We start from the raw sequence: 19,706 nt of genomic DNA, 5'->3' as shown, positions 1-19,706 counted from the left end.
CCCGACGTTAGGAGATGTGCAGCGGAGCCGGGAGAGCCCTGCGCCCGCCGCCCCTCCGCGACCTCCTCCCCGCCCCGCGCGCCCCGCGTCCCCGCCTCTCCGCCTCTCAGACACCGGCCGGGGCTCCCGGGCTCGCCGCGGTAGGGCGGGGCGGGGCGGGGCGGGGGCGGGGCCTTCTGGCAGTTTCTGGGCGCTGCGAACGCGCCGCTGCCGGGCTCGGCGGCCGGAAACGCCGGCTTCAGAGTCGCAGGCGCCACGGCCTTTTCTTTTTCTCCGCTCACGCCGTGCCGCCCGCGGAGCCATGGCCAAGTGGGGCCAAGGGGACCCGCGCTGGATCGTGGAGGAGCGGGAGGATGGGACCAACGTGAACAACTGGCACTGGTGCGGCCGGCGGCCTCCTCCTTCTGGGGTCTCGGGAGGGCGGGGGCTGCGCTGGGGTCTCTGCGGGGCCGGGGGGCCCGGGGACCGCGCCGCTTCCCAGCTGCTGGACGCGGAGCTCGGCCTCCGCCTCTCGGCTCGGGAGCGTCCTTGAGTCCGGAGACCGGCGTGGGCAGCTGCGCTGGCCCTGGAGGCTCCAGCTGCCTCTTTGTGAAAGTTGGGTCGGCCGAGTGACTTCCGACAGACCTTTGCACTCTCGCCGTCTGTGGGCCTAGGGCCTTGCCTGCTCCCGCCCCACCCTCTGGATGTTTCCGGGAGTTAGAAGGGAGCTGGACTGAGCGTGTGTGTTGGGCGCAGGGGGTATGGAACGTAGTGGAAAGAGCAGACATTTGCATCTCAGTTCGCGTCTGCCCCGCAGGCGCCCCCGCGAGCTGGGCCCTCCCTCTGTGAGTGCGACGAGCTCTCCTTCCTTTGCGCGCCTCACCTGGTGCGTGGGGAGAATCTCCGGAAATGATGTCCTCTGCCCTGCGCCTCTGGCCGGGGCTGTGTCCCCTCCAGGCGGTTAAGGGGATGCTGAGGGGGTTCCGCAAAGGAGCGTGACTTGGCTGTTCCGGAGGAGCTCTGAGGGCTTGGGCCCTCGGCCCTGAAAGAGCTTTCTTTTTTCTTTTCTTCTTTTTTTAAACAGTCTCGCTCTGTCGCCCAGGCTGGAGTGCAATGGTGCGATCTCAGCTCACTGCAACCTCCGACTCCCGGATGCAAGCGATTTTCCTGCCTCAGCCTCCCGAGTAGCTTGGGTTACAGGCTCATGCCCATCACCCCCGGCTAATTTTTGTATTTTTAGTATACACGGGGTTTCGCCATGTTGATCAGGCTGCACTCGAACTCCTGACCTCGTGATCCGCCCGCCTCGGCTTCCCAAAGTGCTGAGATAACTGGCGTGAGCCACCGCGCGTAGCCAAGAGCTTTCTAGTGTCCTAGTCTCGGCTGCATGGACATGTCAGTCCTCTGAGCTCCTTTTCATCCCCTAAAATGAGAATATTACTTGGAAAGATTACATGAGCCAATGTATATGCGAAGACTTAATAGTTGTTATTGTCATGATTCTGATTATTTTGTTACTGCTACTTAGCATGTGGCAGAGGCTTTGCCTGTTTCCAGTAGGTGAGCTAGCTAGACCTTCTCCCCTGAATAAGCCAGTGTTGTTTTGTTGTTTTTTGTTTTTGTTGTTTTTTTTTTTTTTTGAGACGGAGTTTCGTTGTTGTTACCTAGGCTGGAGTGCAATGGCGCGATCTTGGCTCACCGCAACCTCCGCCTCCTGGGTTCAGGCAATTCTCCTGCCTCAGCCTCCTGAGTAGCTGTGATTACAGGCACGTGCCACCATGCCCAGCTAATTTTTTGTATTTTTAGTAGAGACGGGGTTTCAACACGTTGACCAGGATGGTCTCGATCTGTTGACCTCGTGATCCACCCACCTCGGCCTCCCAAAGTGCTGGGATTACAAGTGTGAGCCACCGCACCTGGCCTAAGCCAGTGTTTTTAAGACTGAATACTACTTTGCATAGTGGACAATAATACCTAAAAGAACTGAGCAGGATGAAAATAATTTGGTAGAAAGCAGGTTTGAGGAGCACATCAGAGTGACAGGTCTTGAGGCTGCTTGAGAGGACTTGGGCTGATCTGGGCTGGGCTTGGACATGACCCTGGGACCCAGGCTGGGCAGGTGGATCCCACCTGGGGCTTCCATTCACGACTGTGCCCTTCTGGTCCCTGGCAGGACAGAGCGGGATGCCACCAGCTGGTCCAAAGGGAAGCTCCAGGAGCTCCTGGTGGGCATCGTCGTGGAGAATGAGGCTGGGCGTGGTGAGATCAGTGAGCTGAAGCAGGTGGAAGGTGAGGCTTCCTGCAGCAGCCGCAAAGGAAAGCTGATTTTCTTCTATGAGTGGAACATCAAACTGGGCTGGAAAGGTAACAGGGGCTTCAGAGTACTAGTGGGGCTGGGGGCAAAGTGCATTCATCATTCATCGAATGTTTTTACAACTTCTGTGGGCCCGACACTGACTTGCCCCTGAATCAGCATTAGTAGATCCTGACACTGGCCACACTTTAGTTCCTTGGTCCAAGAAGGATGGGGGTTTCCTTTCTCCCAACCCTTGAAGTTGCTTAGAGCTCATTGCTGTCACCTGGACCCTCTTCTGCCAGGCACTTGTGAACATGAGTCTCTGGGCGTTGGGCACTCTTTCCCCAGGTAGCTGCCTGCCTCCTTCAGGTCTTTTGTCCTGAGTGAAGCCATTTCTCTTCGTCTTTGGAGACCCCTGCCTTGTACCATCTTTCTTCCTTACTTTATCTTTCCCCAAGGCACTGAAACTTGGTTCACAAAGGTTTTTGCTTACTGTCCTGCTCTATCTTCCTGTCATTGATTAGTGCAGGGATTTTTTTTTTTTTAACAGCTTTGTTGAGACATAATTCACCCATTTCATGTATATAATTCATTGGTTTTCAGTATAGTCACAGAGTTGTGCAATTAGCACAACAATCAATTTGGGAACATTTCACCATGCCAAAACAAAACCCCAGTCCCATGAGCAGTCACTCTTGTTGCCCTCCTCTTCCCTAACCCCTGACGTCTCCTCACCCACTTTCTCTGGATTGGCCTCTGGACATTTCATATAGATGGAATCATGCAGGATGTGGTCTTTGGTGTCTGCCTTCTTTTACTTCATAATGTGTTCAAGGGTCATCCAAGTCGTGGCAGGTGGCAGCACTTTTTTATAGCTGATTAATATTCCAGGGGTGCATATTCTGCATTATTTTTCTCCATTTAGCAGCTGCTGGGCATTTTGTATGTGTCCATTTTTGGGGTCTGTGGGTTCAGTTCTCCAGTGGTGCCTTGATCCTGGCTGGGCAGACAGCATGTGCACCCTCAGTCCTTGCTGAGGGAGCCAAGGCTGTGGAGATGCGGGGAAGGGAAGAGGAGGTGAGGCAGGATCTGGACGACTGTGCTGTTAGGGTTTGAGCCTCAGCCCAGGAGTCATCTCGTATCTGGAGTTTGTGTCCCAGAGCAGTCGAGTGAGCTGGCCTCAAGCCTCTGCCCTGCTAGCTGCCTTGCTAGAGGATGAGGGTGTTCCGCCCCTCCCCCCTGCCTCAGAACAAGATCCTCTGGCTGGAAGTTTGCCTCCCTTGCAACCCCGCATGTCTGCTGCTGACTGGATCACAGCAGTCTGGTTCCCTGCCCGCTCCACCAGCACCAGGCTCTAGGGCCTGAGGAACCTTGTGGGCTTTGTGTCTTTTCCATCTCCCTTGGCTCACAGTAATAGCTGACTCCTTTGCAAGATAAGATCCAGCCAGGCAGCAGCCAGAGCACAGGCTGTGAGGGCTTGCCGTAACCCCTCCAGCTGCTTTCCTTCAGCAGCGAGTCTCTGGGGTGGTAGCTGGGACCCACTAGGGAGGAGGTAACACTCTAGTCCTGGGAGAAATCCACCTGCATGGCATCTGCACACAATGTCCCCAAGCCAGAGCCTCCCTTCCCTCACTCTGTGTCAGAACACACTGTCCCTGTCTGTCCTCCCATCGCTTCTGTGACTGCTTCTCCCCTTCAGGGTACTCCTTTATCATGCTTTGCCCGGGCAAAAAAAATACCCTGTGACAAGAAGAGAAATACCCCTCAGGATGGTGGGCTGCTGACTCCTAATGCCCTCTCCTTGGTCATGGCCTGCCTGACCTTTCTTCTGTGGCTACTCCCCTCCGATGGGGACCCTGGAGTGATGGAACCCTGTGAGGGTAACTGGGCTCTTCAGTGAGGCAGGACAGTTTTCCATAAAACCAGTTTGACCTTCCAGCAATCCTCCCACCTCAGCCTCCCAAGTAACTGGGACTAGAGGTGTGCGCCACCAGGCCCAGAAAATTTTATTTTGTAGATGTGGTGTCTCCCTGTGTTGTCGAGGCTGGTTTTTAAACTCCTGGGCTCAATCCATCCTCCCATCTCAACCTCCCAAAGTGCTGAGATTACAGGCATGCACCACAGTGCCAGGCCCAGCTGTTGCTTTTTATTGTAATTGAAGAACCCGTTGCTCATTTTAGGTATTCTTAAAGAATCTGGTGTGAAGCACAAGGGTCTGATTGAAATACCCAATCTTTCTGAAGAAAACGAAGTAGACGACACTGAGGTACATGATCACGTTTCTATCTCTTTTGTTCTTTTTTTAGTCAAGCTTCTGCAGACATTGGGCATTTCAAATAGTGTTGATCAGACTGTGTAGTTCCTGTATGGTGATTTGGGTGCCTTGTGGAGGGCCTGTCTGCTGAGAGGGATTGCTGTACTGCGGGGGCAGCATGTTGTGTGGAGCCGGAATGTTGCAGGAAAGAGAGTATGCCCCAGGAAGCCCTGAGCTCCCCCGAAGACCAGACAAGGGGCCTGGGCAGCTGACTACACCCTCCTTGGCCTCCTCATCTGTGCAAATGGGTTAAATTTTCTTCCAGGGGTGTTGTCAGGTTAAATATGACAGTTGGTGCACTGTAGACTGCTCAGGCAGCTTGCATGGCTTGATGAATGCAACTTTCTCTTTTGCACCTTTGCTGTTTCCCTTTAACAGTGAAAAGTCTCAGCCTTCAGCTGCAGCGTCTCCGTTGGTTATGCCTCACAGGCTTCTGTAAAATACCCAGTTAGTATATGTTGCTTTTGTGGCTCTCCTAGTTCTCTTGGGAGACAGAGCCTCATGTAACTCCCATGCTTGGCTTCAAGTTAGTGCCGCCTTTTGGCTGAAAGCTGGGTTCTGGGGGTGAGACCATTTGTACAGCTGCTATATTTTTCAAACCAAGATAGTCTGACAAAGGATCTTTTTTGATTGGTGAACATAATTAACATGAAGGCTTTCAAAGATAGGCTGAATCCTGCACAGCAGCATGTCTTATGGCCTGAAGGTTATACAGTGCCGCAAGCTGGGGCTGTCCCAGACCTCTGTCTTCAGTTATGTGGTTCGTCCGCTCAGGGCCTGAGATTCCACTTTGGTGTATTCAGATCCATCAGCTAAGAAACTTTGAACAGAATGTTTAGCTGGTTTTTAAGGTTTAATCCCTCAGTAGCATTACAGAACAAACTCTTTAGATGGGCCCACCTCAACTGAAGCATTGGGACACTAAATTTTTTCAAATTGACATCTCTTTTTTTTTCTGGGAATACCAGAGACATCCCCAAAGCCCTCTGATGCTTCCTTCTCCCTGTCTTCCCCTTCTCCCCTCTCTTCTTCCTTCCCTGTGCCTGTCTTCTACTAGTCTCCCTTTCCCAATTTTCCTCTCTGTCAAAAAAGTATAGTCCAAGGCTGGGTTACATGATAACTTGAATTTTTTTCTAGTAGCCATACTTAAAAAGTTAAAGCTATAGCTGGGTATGGTGACTCACACTTGTGATCCCAGCACTTTGGGAGGCCAAGGTGCGAGGATCACTTGAGCCAAGGAGTTTGAGGCTGCAGTGAGCTATGCTTATGCTACTGAACCCCGGTCTAGACAACAAGGAGACCCTATCTCTTAAAAATTAAAGCCAGGCATAGTGGCATATGCCTGTAATCCCAGCTGCTTGGGAGGTTGAAGGGGAAGATTGAGCCCAGGAATTTGGGTCTAGCCTTGGCAACATAACAAGATGCAAGCTATATATTAAAAGAAAAAAAAAAGATAAACAGGTGAAATTTTAATATGTTTTATTTGAGTATATAAAAAAGATTTTAGCATGTAATTAATATAAAAATGATGAGGTATTTTACATTCTTTTTTGGTATTTAGTCTTTGTAGTCTGGCATGTATTTCACACAGCACATTCTTGATTCAGGCCAGTCACATTTCAGGTTCTCAGTCACATGTGACTAGTGGCTACCATACTGGACAGTGCATTTCTAGAACCCATGAAGGCCATGGACATCAGCAGTAGAATTTATATACATACACATGCACAATTTTGTGTGCAAATTAAGGGGTTTACATTCATTAAAGTCCATGCAAGATTTGGCCGCCAACCCTGTCATGGACCCTGGATTTAAAACCCTTAAAATTTTGCCTTATCACATCTCTTACATCCACTTCTTTCCTTCCTTCACCATCACAGTTCTCTCATCCATACAGCCCAATATTGTAAGAATACATCAAACCAGATCTTTTCTTCGGTTTGTATTTTTCTGATTTGTAGGTGAACGTGAGTAAAAAGAAAGGAGATGGGGATATACTGAAGGATCTTATGAAAACTGCAGGCACCGCCAAGGTCAGGGAGGCCCTTGGAGATTACCTGAAGGCACTTAAGACGGGTAAAGAAGGCATCCCTTGTGAACCAGAGGGTCCCTTTTCTATTTACCCAAGTTATACTCGGCACTGTGGTTGGAGGCTCCAGAAGCAACTTTATAGCTCAGAATAAATTGTAGTTTTGAAGTTGAGAGCTAGTCATGGTTAAGACGATAATTAGTGATCATCAGTATTGTACAAAGCAGGAACCATCTTACCTACAGAATTGTTCATTGTAGTTTTCTGGAATGAAAATCAATCAGTTGTTTGTGTAATTACTTGTTTAATGTCTGTCTTCCTTGGTAGATTATAAGCTCCATGAGGGCATGGAAGGTGTCTGTCTTGTTCACTGCTGTATCTCCAGCATCTAGCACAATGCCTGGCACATAGTAGGTGCTTAATAAATCTTTGTTGGATGAATGTATGAATGGATGGAAGTGACTGCAGGTATTACAGGTGTAGTTGAGCTAAACCTACATAATATCCACATTGCGTGGAAGTGAGGTTGTTGTCTTCTTCCCTAAATTAGAGAAGTTAGCCAGGCAAGATGGCCAGCAGTACCTGTATCTCTGTACCTCATTCTTGGATCCTATTGGGGTTGTCACTCTTCCCATCAGAGCACATGTGTAGCTGGCTCACAGGTTTGAATACTGTGAAGACAAGATTTTTGAGGTGGTGGTCACTCTCACATGAGAAATTGTCTGACAGGAGGTTAGAGCCACAAAGCTATTAGTAAGTTAATCATATAAAACTTAGCTGTTTGGAAAAGAACTTTGGAAAATTTTGCTGATTTAGCAAAAACTTGATAAAAGTAAGCCACTGGGGGGAAAAAAGGCATTTGTTGCTGTGGAACCCACGTTGTTAATCATCAGTAGTTTTATATGTAAAAACATGGAATTCTTGAAATTCTCAAAATGTTAATAGGAATTATTTTCATGAATATGTTATTTTCTTACATGCTGATTTGGGTTTTCTACCTTACTCTTTGTGCTTAAAAGGAGAAAGGTCATTATTAAAACCACTTCCCTTGTTTCTTTGTAGAATTTACAATGGGAATGATTTTACCAACGAAAGCTATGACAACCCAGGAATTGACTGGTAAAAGAAAACTGAGTGAGAATACCCTGCAGGTATGAGCTGTGGTGGCCAAAATATAGGGAAGGGGTAAAGGGATTGTTTTGAGTCGGGGCTCCAAATAGCCTTGTGTTGATAAACTGGGAAGGACAGTGAGGACCTTTATCCACCTTTGGGTCTCCTGTGAGTCCTCTACGATGTGCCATTTTGATATGGAAATGATAAAATGAGACTTTGATTCTTGATGGAAGAACTGTTACAGACACGCCTTTCTGTGGGATATTTGACTCAAGACTGTTCTAAAGGCAGTGTTCTTTGGTAGGCCGTGGATTACAAAACCAGGTGACTTTCGAGATTCATACAGCACAATAGAAGAACCTTCTTTGCTGACTTTTGGATTGGGAGATTTTAGATCAATGGGTGTTTTGTGTGTAATTGACACCCTTTAATCTTAGGTGCAGTTGTCGTGTGTCTGCTGAGGACTGTATCTGCAAGTGCAGCTAGGATTAGGGGTGTTTAGTCAGAACCTGGGAACGGAGCTGAAGAACTCTGGTTCCAAAGTAAAGACCAGGACTGGCAGTGCTAAAAAGGCTTTTCATGCTGCTTTTGTGTGTGTCTGGAATAGGCAGTACAGAATTTGGGACATTTGATATTTCATTGGAAAGACTTTTTCAATCCAAGCAGCTTTATCTCTTGGTATGCTAATCATTCCCTGGAACCTCTTTCCTTCTCCAGGTTCAGGCCTCATCTCCAGTGGCACCTGGTGTAAGGATTCCCACTGTGGCTCTTCACATGATGGAACTGTTTGACACAACTGCAGAGCAGCTGTATAGCATCTTCACTGTGAAGGACGTAAGTAACTCCCCAAGCTAGCATCTTAAATGCTGACATTGGGAGAAAATACACCACAAAAACACAGGAGCTGGTTTTTGGTCATTCTTGTGGCCGTGTTTTTGATTGAAGAGTATGGGACAGTGGTGACAGGAAGTCTGAGCATATTTTCTGAATAGTAGGAGGGAAAATGGGCATTTTTTGGAAATATGTCAGCATTACTTTGAGTTTTCTCTGGGAAGAGAAAGTTATTTTCTGTAAGTAAAAGCTACATGTTTAGGATTTTAAAACCGTAGTATGTTTCATACTTCATAATTAGATTAAAATATGTGGTAGTGTGGTCTGGAATAACCCATCTGTCTTATTTGGTTAGTTGGTGCAAAAGTTTTCTAAGTCTGCTGCTGTATTGGAAGCTGAAAAGGGAGGGAAATTCCAAATGTTTGATGGGAACATCACTGGTGAATATCTAGAATTGGTAAGTAGACTCAGAGTTAAAGAAGTAAGCTGGGATTAACTCTTACTTTAGTTAATATTATTCTCTTTGTACATGCTATTTTTAGCACTGAATCACTAGGTCTGTGTTGCCTCACCCTTAACAGCAGCCCCCTGTTCTGGTTACTGTTATTGTACTCATGACATTATTATATATTCCTACTGTCCTGCAGTTACTGTTGTTGAGACATTTTGGCAAAAAGAAGACAGTTGTTATCAATGGTGCTGATGTGTAAACTGGGGGATGGGACTATATGTTGTTTGATTCTTCTCATACTTAGGAGTTTCAATCAAAGGATTTAGTTTTTCTGTGTTGTGGGAAGTTTTAAAACATTTTTTTAGAGGAATTTCCCTTTCTTTTCAGTTAACCAATAAAAAGATCGTCATGAAATGGAGATGTAGGAACTGGCCAGAAGGTATGCTATTAATTAATTAGTGCTCTTTATGTATAAAGGTCCCAAAACACTAAGGCTAGATTTTTCACATGCATACATGTTCCTTGTTATAATGCAGTAATAGGTTCCTATTTTTCTTCTTAGAACACTATGCTACGGTTGCACTGAATTTTGTGCCTACTCTAGGGCAAACAGAATTACAATTGGACTGTAAAGGAGTTCCTGTCTGTAAAGAAGAGAACATGAAATTCTGTTGGCAGAAGCAGCATTTTGAAGAAATAAAAGGTTTACTGCAGCTGACCCCCCTAAATTGTTGAATTAAGATTTTATAAGGCATTACTTTTTGTAAGCAGAAAAAGTGTCACATTTACCTCTCCCTATTTTTTTTTAAAGGATCCTTAATTTATTTTATATTGGATGAAATCTATGAACATATATACAATTTAAAGCATTGTTTGACTCTTTATTATAATAACTAGACACTGCATTGAGGAGTTAAAAGTAGCAACCTGGAATTAGGTATTAACCTGGCATTCCATAGATGTTCCTCTGAAAATAGATCAAGTCCCCGAGTGCATCAAGTCCCCGAGTGCAGATAGTTGATGTTTCCCAAGCTGAAGCCTGTCCTACAGCAAGCTTGCTTGCAGCTGTACTGTTAGTTCAAGATGAGAAAAAATAAATGGCACGTTGATACTATTCCTTTATTTTACTTTAGAGTTTTTAAGGGTGTAGATCTTAGGTAGTAAAACAGTGGCATGTTGCATTCAAAAGCATGTTGAGATGAGGACGAGCTGGCTGTATTGTGCTCCACTTCTCGCTGCCGAGGTTTTGCACTGTGTGGTGGAGAGGATTGAGAAGTCTGGGGACACGTTAATTTTGTGGGCTGCTGGTAACACAGTGAAATAGCATATAATGGGTAAGTGTTTCATCTCATTCACCATTTTTCTCACTACTTTCACCTCAGAAGACGGAAGCAACGTATGTAAACAAATGAAAAGTCATCACAATCAGTTTAATTAAGTGCACAGAATAGCAATCAGTCATGTCAATAAAAATAAAACAATTATTTTTACATCAAGTGTGCTTTATTTCCTCCACAGGTATTCTGTTAAATAAAGCACCATTTATATACTGCCAGGCCACAGCTAAAGAGGATTCTTTACAGAATCAAATTTCTTGTGGTTGTTCCGTATACAAGTAAACTTAATTTTGATAATAAGAACCACAGCGATCGGAGGCAATCTGCCTCTATAAGGTACAAAACTGGCACAGAGGACACCATATTATACACAGTAAAAATGCTGTAAGTTTTAAATTACATTGTACAGGGCTAGGGAACCCTGTTCTTCCCAGACAGCCATATTAAATGAAAGCCACTACAGTGAACTCTTAATTACATAAAACATATCCATTATCTGATTGCCCTTTAGGAAGTATACTGAAGATGCAAGTTTTTTCATCGGGAGTTCTGCCTGACCAGGAATTAAGCCTATAAATCTATCTTGCCATTCAAGCAGAGAGCACTGGACAAACTGAAGCACAAAAACAAATAAGCAAAACTTATACAAACAGCATGGGGGTAGGGGTGAGGGACTTAAAAGTAGACATGCTACACCTAATGTCAAGAAGCAGCTTGGTTTCCTTTGCCAGATATCCTTGTGACCACATGGATTGTAGATTCAATGGTCCTACACAGGGTATCTAAAATGTCGTGTTGCTGCATATGACTAAAGAGTCCTCTGGAATGGCCACAACTGAGAGATAAAGCAACCTCGGGGTCCTGGGAGGGCAAAGCTTGGCCATCACAGCTTCTCAAGTCAGCTAAGTCAGACAGAACTGCAGAGATAGAAGTAGAAGGGAACTCAGATTCTTCCTCAGCAAGGGTAGAATCCTTGGAAAAGTGGAGGTCTTTAAATTCTTTACAATCTTCAAATCTACCATTGCTGGACTGTTCTTCTGTGTGCTGTGACCTGATATTTGACATGTCTTCTGAAAACGAAGATGGAACTTCCATTCGGTATTCTTTAACAGAACTATTTTCAGGGGAAGGAAGATCTTGCTCAGTTCCTGGATCAATAATTGAGGAGTCCCTGGTCTCATTGTCAGAAGTGCTCGTTGGGGTCAGGACCTCCCTGGTTTCTGTTTTTGTGTCGCTGATGCAGCTGTCTACAGTGTGCTCCTCATCACTGCTAACACGCCTTCTTTTAACGGGAGTTGCCCCTTCATCATCTGTGAAAACACACACCAAAACAGAAACCTCTCAAAGTCATTAAGATCACATTTCGGGGTGGGAGGGTGTGGGAAGTTAATTTTGTTTCTAGCATATTTAGGAGGTTCAGCTGAACATAAAGATTATTATTTTTTTTTTTTTTGAGACGGAGTTTCGCTCTTGTTACCCAGGCTGGAGTGCAATGGTACGATCTCAGCTCACCGCAACCTCCGCCTCCTGGGCTCAGGCAATTCTCCTGCCTCAGCCTCCTGAGTAGCTGGGATTACAGGCACGTGCTACCATGCCCAGCTAATTTTTTGTATTTTTAGTAGAGACGGGGTTTCACCATGTTGACCGGGATGGTCTCGATCTCTTGACCTTGTGATCCGCCCGCCTCGGCCTCCCAAAGTGCTGGGATTACAGGCTTGAGCCACCGCGCCCGGCCTGAACATAAGATTTTTTTTGCCCCCTTTGGAGATGGAGTCTTGCTCTGTCAGCAGGAGGCTGAAGTGCAATGGCACAATCTCAGCTCACTGTAACCTCTAACTCCCAGGTTCAAGTGATTCTCCTGCCTCAGCCTCCTGAGTAGGATTAGAGGCCCATGCCACCACGCCCAGCTAATTTTTGTATTTTTGGTAGAAATAGGGTCTTGAACTCCTGACCTTGTGATCCACCCACCTCGGCCTCTCAAAGTGTTGGGATTACCAGTGTGAGCCACCATGCCCAGCCTGACATATGGAACTATTAAAAGACTAGTTATACCAAGTGTATTACTGCCTCCTCCCACCCGAAAGGTAATGACAGTAGTCCGTAAAGCTAACCTTTAGTTTTTCTTTCTTTGGCTTCTTGCTCTTGGAGTGAGTTTCTCTGTTGCAGACAAGTCCTGCATTTGCTTAAAAGCTCTTGCAGAGTTGGAATTAGAGCTGGGTTTAACTGTTTGGGAGTGTGTACCGACAGAAGCAAAGCAAGTGCCCTTAGGTCCTGCAAAATCCAGATGGGAACACATCAAATTCTAAAGCCAACACTTTGATGCAGTTGTTTACAGTTAAATGCAGATGTTTACTTTACCAGGAATCCATTCTTTCCTAAGAACACCCTGGTTTTTCTGGCATTCTTAGACTAGTGATAAAACCAGAAAGCCAGTGTTAGGATACTACAGCATTTCATTAGTTTTTTTTTTTTTTTTTTTTTTGAGACTGAGTCTTGCTCTGTCGCCAGGCTGGCGGGCATGGCACGATCTTGGCCTGCTGCAACCTCTGCCTCCCGGATACAAGTGATTCCCCTGCTTCAGCCTCCCGGGTAACTGGGACTTCAGGCGCGTGCCACCACACCCAGCTAATTTTTTTGTATTTTCGTAAAGACAGGGTTTCAGCATGTTGGCCAGGATAGTCTTGATCTCCCGACCTCATGAGCCACTGCGCCTGGCCTCATTAGCTCTTTTTTTTTTTTGAGACGGAGTTTCGCTCTTGTTACCCAGGCTGGAATGCAATGGCGTGATCTCGGCTCACCGCAACCTCCGCCTCCTGGGTTCAGGCAATTCTCCTGCCTCAGCCTCCTGAGTAGCTGTGATTACAGGCACGTGCCACCATGCCCAGCTAATTTTTTGTATTTTTAGTAGAGACGGGGTTTCACCATGTTGACCAGGATGGTCTCGATCTCTTGACCTCGTGATCCACCCACCTCGGCCTCCCAAAGTGCTGGGATTACAGGCTTGAGCCACCACGCCTGGCCGCCTCATTAGTTCTTAAAGTCACTAATAGCATTATTTTATGCCCACAAACAAGTCAGACCCAAGACTGAAATAGTGTCTTCTGAAAATGGAAAAGGAAATACATATATATCTATATATGTATCTCTCTCTCTATATATATATCAGTAATAGAGCTCAGGTAGACTTTATATAAAGAATTTTTAAAACAAACGAACAATCCATGAAAAATTTAGGTCTTACTAATAGACAAATCAGTTTCTCAAGCTAAAATCTGATCGCTGTCACAAATAGTATGGTCTTCCTTACAGAGCTTTGTCATCTGTTAAGTAAATTGTGATTTGGGAGGCTGCTGCTCAACAGCATTGTAGCCCGCTTCCAGGGTGTTCCATTATTCCAGGATATGGCTGTCATGGGCTGACAAGGCAACTAACGCTCTAGATTTAACTGCCGTGCCCCGCATCCCCAGACCTTTTTTTTTTGAAACTGCCTTTTTAAATCCATAGATAATTATTGTTTCAGTTACTTAGGAGCCATAGGCAATTATAGAAACATCACAAGTAATGTTTCCAAAAATATACCCAAGTAGAGATAAGGCCGCTAAGATGTTCCCTTTATTGCCCTTAGCATTTAATGACATCAGCTTGTAGCTTCCAAGGTGATAAAAGGGTGTGTGCTATATACATACAAGACATAGTAAACACGTATTTAAATTTTTTTTGTCATACATGGCTTAGAGTTCAAATCGGTTACAGTTATGAGAGTAAAATCATATGAAGGCCAAACAGTTGACTGAAGGACAGTTTAGAACGAGTGTGCCTCCTCTGCATAGTTCTTACCCCATTTAAAGAAGCACTTGCTTTGGAAATTTCAACTCGGTTGGAGAAATCAGACTGTAGGTTCTGATACTGATTTATCAAGTTTGTAATAAGAGTGCTGATCAAATTGGCACAGTTTGCTTCAGAAAACACTTGACTTTGAACCTGAAAAAGATGATTTAAAAAGATCTCCAAAAAGACCAGCATAACGAAAACAAGCATTAACTGGAAATGACGAATTGAGTTTCCAAAGTACTACATACCTTTAGAAGGAAATGTGTCATGAAGGTGTAGACAATGTTGTTGTTTAAAAAAGTTCTTTCATCCATTAGGATACACTTAATATATTCTGCGAAAACAGGATCTTCACACAAAAGCTTGATGCAATTTTTTGACATAGCAGACTAAAGTGGGGAGAAGAAGCACTGATGGTTGAGCACTGAAGTAACTGGGGCTTCAACACTTGTGTGTCATGGAAATCTGAAGCCATTTAAAATCCTACTTGAAAACCCATGTCTAACTCAGCCTATTGAATTTTTAGTTAACAGCAACTGTTTTTAATACAGTAAAATGTTACTAATTTGGACTATAGGAGTGAGTGCTGGGGGAAGACACTGATGCCAAAACTGAACAAATGTTTTAGAAGAAATGCGGGTTTATTACCCAACACAGAGAATTAACAAGGACTAGAGAAATAAGGCTAATGAAGAGTAGGATGCGAATGTTTTCAAGGGTCAAATTTGGGTATAATTTGTAGGTAACCAGACCATAATGTTGTGAAAAGACACACTTTAAGAATCAAAATCAGTTTATTCTCTAAAATGTTTTAAACTTTACTGTAAAATCTCATTAGCAACAGTAATTTGGTAAATATCTTTCCCTCCATGAACACTGTAAAGGTAAACAATAAACCTCCTTTCCTAATTATCTCACACAGAAACAGTGGTCCCAATATATGGAAATTTTACTAAAATTTGATTTTCCTGTTTTCAAATAGTCATGGCTCTTAAACACAAGTAGTATGTCTTTAAGCAGATATACTCCCTAGATTTAAATGTGTATTTTAATCATAGATCATTTATTTATATGGAAAAATATATTTTTAAAATAGGACAAAATTTAGAATATATGTATATATGTATATGCGTTTATTTTATTAGAGTAAGCTGTCATAAATAAATTACTCAAGGTCACTCAAGAAACTAGGATTCAAGTAGGACCAAGACCCAAGTCTTCAAATCCTTAGCACTAAGAAAAATCTCCCTTAGCCGACCAGTCACAGCCTCTGCCTATGTTTCTTGCTCAGGATGGCTGCTTCTACAGGACTGGAAGCTTTGGAGGCTTTATATGGTTCGGCTTTGTTTAAGGGAAATTTGGGGGCATAGTGATTTCTGTCTGTGAAGAAGTCAAGTGAAGGGAGTCGTGCAGTGAAGAAGTACAGAGGGCAGTAGGGAAGCAATAGGTGGTAGGAGAGTATAGAAACCAACAAAGTACCGACATCAGGAAGAATCAAAAAGAGCAACAGCATCAGTGAAGAAACAGAGATCTCCAATTTATTGAATAGACCACTCAGCTCAAAAATCAATTGACAAAGTCATTTTCTGAATACCTACTATGTACTAAGTCAAGTGAGCTAAGATCAACGTATACTAGTCTCTGAAAGATTTCTACTGTAGGAAACAAAGTGGCATTTCTTCAGGGAATGGCAATGACTCTGATAAGGTCTCTAAACTTGACCTCCATTTAGGAAAAGTAGAGAAAGAACCAGTACACTACAGGATGACACACATCCAGGAGAATACAGAGCACACTACAGCCTGGTAGGAGGCTGAACCAGACTCAGAAGTACTTCAGAAAGCATGATGTGGGCCAAGGGTTGCACCCAAAGAAGGTGAATAAATTCATCTCTTCTAATGGGGTAGAGCAGATGCAACCAGGCAGGAAAATCAACATTTTTTTCAGGGATTGAAAGGAGTGGGTATCCTTTATTCCTGATCCAAGAAATAAGCCAAATCTTAGTACTGATGGGGTTCCTCCTCCTCTTTCCAATTCTCCCTTTGTAATGGAACAAGAATTATTTATGTGGCCACTTAATGTAGGAATGGTAATCTTTCCTGTTTTCAAGGAGATTGTTATAAGAAAACAAGTGCATCAGACCCTTGAAAAACTACAGATTAGGAAGAGTTAAACGACAGACTGCTGATAGGGTTTCTGCTACAGGTTTTGGAATGGTGGAAAAGAGGAAGAGAAGGAGAGGTGAAGGGGAGCAAGAAGTGGCATGTGTCTTCTTCCTACAACTGTTGACATTAATCTATAAATGAGAAATGCAATTATAACCAGCTTATTTGAAATATCCTCTATGATACAAAAAGTTAAAAAAAAAAAGGGAGGGGGACACTAGATGCCCAATATTTAAGAGCTAGTATTTTCATTAATCATATTTTACCTATCAAGTTTCTAAAACATCCCCAACTTTTCAGCCAGCTTTCAACCCATTGTTCCTAAAATTATTAACCACTTGGTCAGATGAGACTGAAGACCAATCATCTAAAACTCATTTTCTTTACCTGAGTCTGGCATAGCTCAGTCCAAAGTTTGGGGAACAGTGCAAGATGAAGTGGCAAACCTTCATAGGCAACTAGGACACCTATTATTTGAAAAGAAATCAGAATAGGTTATAATTACAAATTACACTACTGAGATACTCAACTTTGCAGGTACAATATTTTAGCTATTTCTAGTCATAACTTTGTTTCTTTAAAATGTAGAAAATATGCAAAGTATGTAAAGGGGACAAATTCATTCCAATATTTAGTGAAGTAACTTAGAATGTGGTCCTTTGAATTAATTTATATCCCATACCTCGTTACTGAAGGATATGGGACTTAAACCAACTCTTCTTGAGTATTAGAACTTTATCTGGGAAAACCAAAGGTACTGCAAGTGGCTCCAGATGGCCCTTGGATTAAGGTACCACTTTACCTATTAGATCATTTTCATAGAATGGCTAGACTTCAGTAAGGAGGAGGGGAGAGGTCAAAAAAAAAAAAAAAGATGTGGAGGATTAAAAAATGTATCTTTCCTTTTATCTTCTTTCTTCAAAGAGAGAATGACCTTTTGTGGTGCATTTATGCAAACACTGCCCTGAGTACCAGTTTCTAGGGTTGTTCCCAGGATCTTTTGAGTGAATCGAATCTGGCACTATGTCAGAGTGCGCTAATTGGAACCTCTATGATTTTGCCTCTCCACTTCTTGAACATTCCAGATGTCAAATATGTCACTAAGAAATGTGTGCCCCTATCCTCTATCATCCTATCTCTCAAAGTACAGAAGCTTCAATACCACAGTCCTAAATGAATTTCCCATCTTCCACATTTCCCAGGTCCCCAGGGCAAGTACAGTCATGGAGAAGAAGAAATACAACACAAACTATCCTCCTCCAGTTAAGACTGAGTTAGACCAGAAGTCAGCAAACTTGTTCTGAGAAGGGCCAAATAGTAGTTGAGGCTTTCTGGCCATGCTCCGTTACCACAGTTCAAGCCTGCTGAGGCAGTGTGAAGGCAGCCTTAGACAAGAGTAAGGAAATGGGTGTGGCTGCCTTTCAGTAAAACTTTAAGAACACTGACATTGGAATCTCATAATTTTCATGTCAGAAAATATAATTCTATATTTAAAAAAATTAAAAACATCAAAACTATTCTTAGCTAGCAGGTAGCACTGGTTATACAAAAACAGGCGGCATGCAGGTTGTAATTTGCCAAGCCCTGGGTTAGATCAAAGACTTGAGAACATTTACACAGGCAAGTTAGGTCACTCACTCGGCCTTACCAAGGATGCCTAGGATCCCTTCCACAGGTAAGCCAATTTGTTTTCCTGATGAGTCCCTTTATAAAGATGAAAGGAAATGCTATTGCCCCTCCCCTTTATTCTAACCTAATCTGGTTGGGGTTGGCAGCATATACCCACCATAGTATCACAGTACACATAAGTAAACAAGGATATGTCATCACATCTATGGCTACAGGGAAGAGTTCCTATGTTCCCATGTTTCTGTATCATTAATTACTCATTAAGTAGAGGAGGGGTTAGCAAACTAAAGATAGTCCTCAGGCCAAATCTGACCCATGGCCTGTTTTTATATGGACCGGTTAACTAAGAATGGTTTTTTCTTTGAGACACTGTCTTCACTCTCGCCCTGGCTGGAGTGCAGTGGCATGATTACACATCAGGGGCAACCTCAAACTCCTGTGCTCAAGTGATCATGTCACATCTTAGCCTCCCTAGTAGATAAGACTACAGGCCCGAACAATTTTCTTAAAAACCTGTTTTGGGCCAGGCATGGTGGCTCACACTGGTAATCCCAGCACTTTGGGAGGCAGAGGCAGGAAAATGGTGAAACCCCATCTCTACTAACAATACAAAAATAGTTGGGGTGTGATGGCACATGCCCGTAATTTCAGCTATTCAGGAGGCTGAGGCAGGAGAATCGCTTGAACTGGAAGGCAGAAGTTGCAGTGAGCCGAGACTGTGCAACTGTACTCCAGCCTGGGCGACAGAGCAAACTCTGTCTCAAAAAAATAAATTAAAAAAAAAAGGTTTTGTAGAAATGGGGTCTTGCCACATTGCCCATGCTGGTCTCAAACTCCTAGCCTTAAGCAGTTCTTTTGCATTGGCCTTGGAAAGTGCTGGGGGTACGGGCACGGGTCATCATCCCTGGCTGGCTTGTACATTTTTAAAGGATTGTTAAAAACAAACAAAAAACCATCAGCCAGCCAGTCTCAGTGGCTCATGCCTGTAAATCCTAGCACTTTGGGAGGCTGAAGTGGGCAAATCACAAGGTCAGGAGTTTGAGACCAGCCTGGCTAACATGGTGAAACCCCGTCGCTACTACTAAAAATACAAAACTTGAGCCGGGTGTGATGGCAGGTGCCTATAATCCCAGCTACTTGGGAGGCTGAGGGAGAAGAATTGCCAGAACCCAGGAGGCAGAGGTTGCAGTGGGCCGAGATCGCACCACTGCACTCCAGCCCAGGCAAGAGTGAGACTCCAACTCAAAACAAAAACAAAAAAACAAAACCGTCAGCCAAACTAAAAATACTATGTGACAGGGACCTTGTGGCCTGTGGAGTCTGAAATATTTAGTGTCCACTCTTGGCAAAAAGAGTCTGCTAACCCGCTAACCTCCGAACTAGAGGCTGCTCTGACATGAACCCTCTTATGGGCAAGCTGACTGTACCATAGTTTCTCTAGTCATTTTCTCCCTATTATTCTGCCAAAGAAAAATAATCTTCAATCTTTTTATTATTATTATTATTTTTGAGACAAGGTCTCACTATCACTCAGGCTGGAAGATGGACAGTGGCATGATCTTGGCTCACTGCAACTTCTGCCTCCTGGGCTCAAGCCATCCTCCCAGCTCAGCCTCCTGAGAAGCTGGGATTATAGGTGTGCACCACGATGCATGGTTAATTATTGTATTTTTTGTAGAGACGAGGTTTCACCATCTTGCCCAGGCTGATAAGAATTCATGAGCTCAAGTG

The 19,706-nt window shown here is 44.2% G+C and overlaps 2 protein-coding genes across 4 annotated transcripts in view; one reads left to right on the top strand and one right to left on the bottom strand.

The window, feature by feature from the left end:
• Window positions 1-188: 188 nt before the first annotated feature.
• On the top strand, window positions 189-9,879 carry LOC101048693 (activator of 90 kDa heat shock protein ATPase homolog 2). The gene is made up of 9 exons (XM_010333559.3): window positions 189-381; window positions 2,153-2,343; window positions 4,456-4,541; window positions 6,551-6,665; window positions 7,681-7,769; window positions 8,449-8,565; window positions 8,918-9,019; window positions 9,401-9,452; window positions 9,576-9,879. Exons 1-9 carry the CDS (start codon window positions 302-304, stop codon window positions 9,746-9,748), a joined length of 1,005 nt encoding a protein of 334 aa, XP_010331861.1. The 5' UTR covers window positions 189-301; the 3' UTR covers window positions 9,749-9,879.
• A 543-nt stretch (window positions 9,880-10,422) lies between these two features.
• The window catches only part of USP34 (ubiquitin specific peptidase 34), a 301,960-nt gene continuing 292,676 nt past the window's right edge, over window positions 10,423-19,706 (bottom strand). For all 3 annotated transcript variants that reach the window (XM_039476272.2, XM_074399446.1, XM_074399451.1), the window contains 5 exons: window positions 16,734-16,813; window positions 14,430-14,570; window positions 14,188-14,331; window positions 12,462-12,621; window positions 10,423-11,660 (listed from right to left, as the gene is read on the bottom strand). In XM_039476272.2, the coding sequence (XP_039332206.1) occupies window positions 11,053-11,660; window positions 12,462-12,621; window positions 14,188-14,331; window positions 14,430-14,570; window positions 16,734-16,813 (1,133 nt within the window). In that variant the 3' untranslated portion in view covers window positions 10,423-11,052. The remainder of the gene's footprint in view (window positions 11,661-12,461; window positions 12,622-14,187; window positions 14,332-14,429; window positions 14,571-16,733; window positions 16,814-19,706) is intronic.

The sequence above is a fragment of the Saimiri boliviensis genome, chromosome 1 (genome assembly GCF_048565385.1).
Source record: "Saimiri boliviensis isolate mSaiBol1 chromosome 1, mSaiBol1.pri, whole genome shotgun sequence".
NCBI classification, from domain to species: domain Eukaryota; kingdom Metazoa; phylum Chordata; class Mammalia; order Primates; family Cebidae; genus Saimiri; species Saimiri boliviensis.
This window is presented reverse-complemented; position numbering and strand designations above follow the sequence as displayed.

Excerpts from the sequence above, each read along its gene's own strand:
- LOC101048693 (XM_010333559.3), top strand. The coding sequence starts at position 302 with ATGGCCAAGTGGGGCCAAGGGGACCCGCGCTGGATCGTGGAGGAGCGG. Across the intron at positions 382-2,152 it reads AACGTGAACAACTGGCACTG|GACAGAGCGGGATGCCACCA; the intron begins GTGCGGCCGGCG and ends GGTCCCTGGCAG. Across the intron at positions 4,542-6,550 it reads ACGAAGTAGACGACACTGAG|GTGAACGTGAGTAAAAAGAA; the intron begins GTACATGATCAC and ends TCTGATTTGTAG.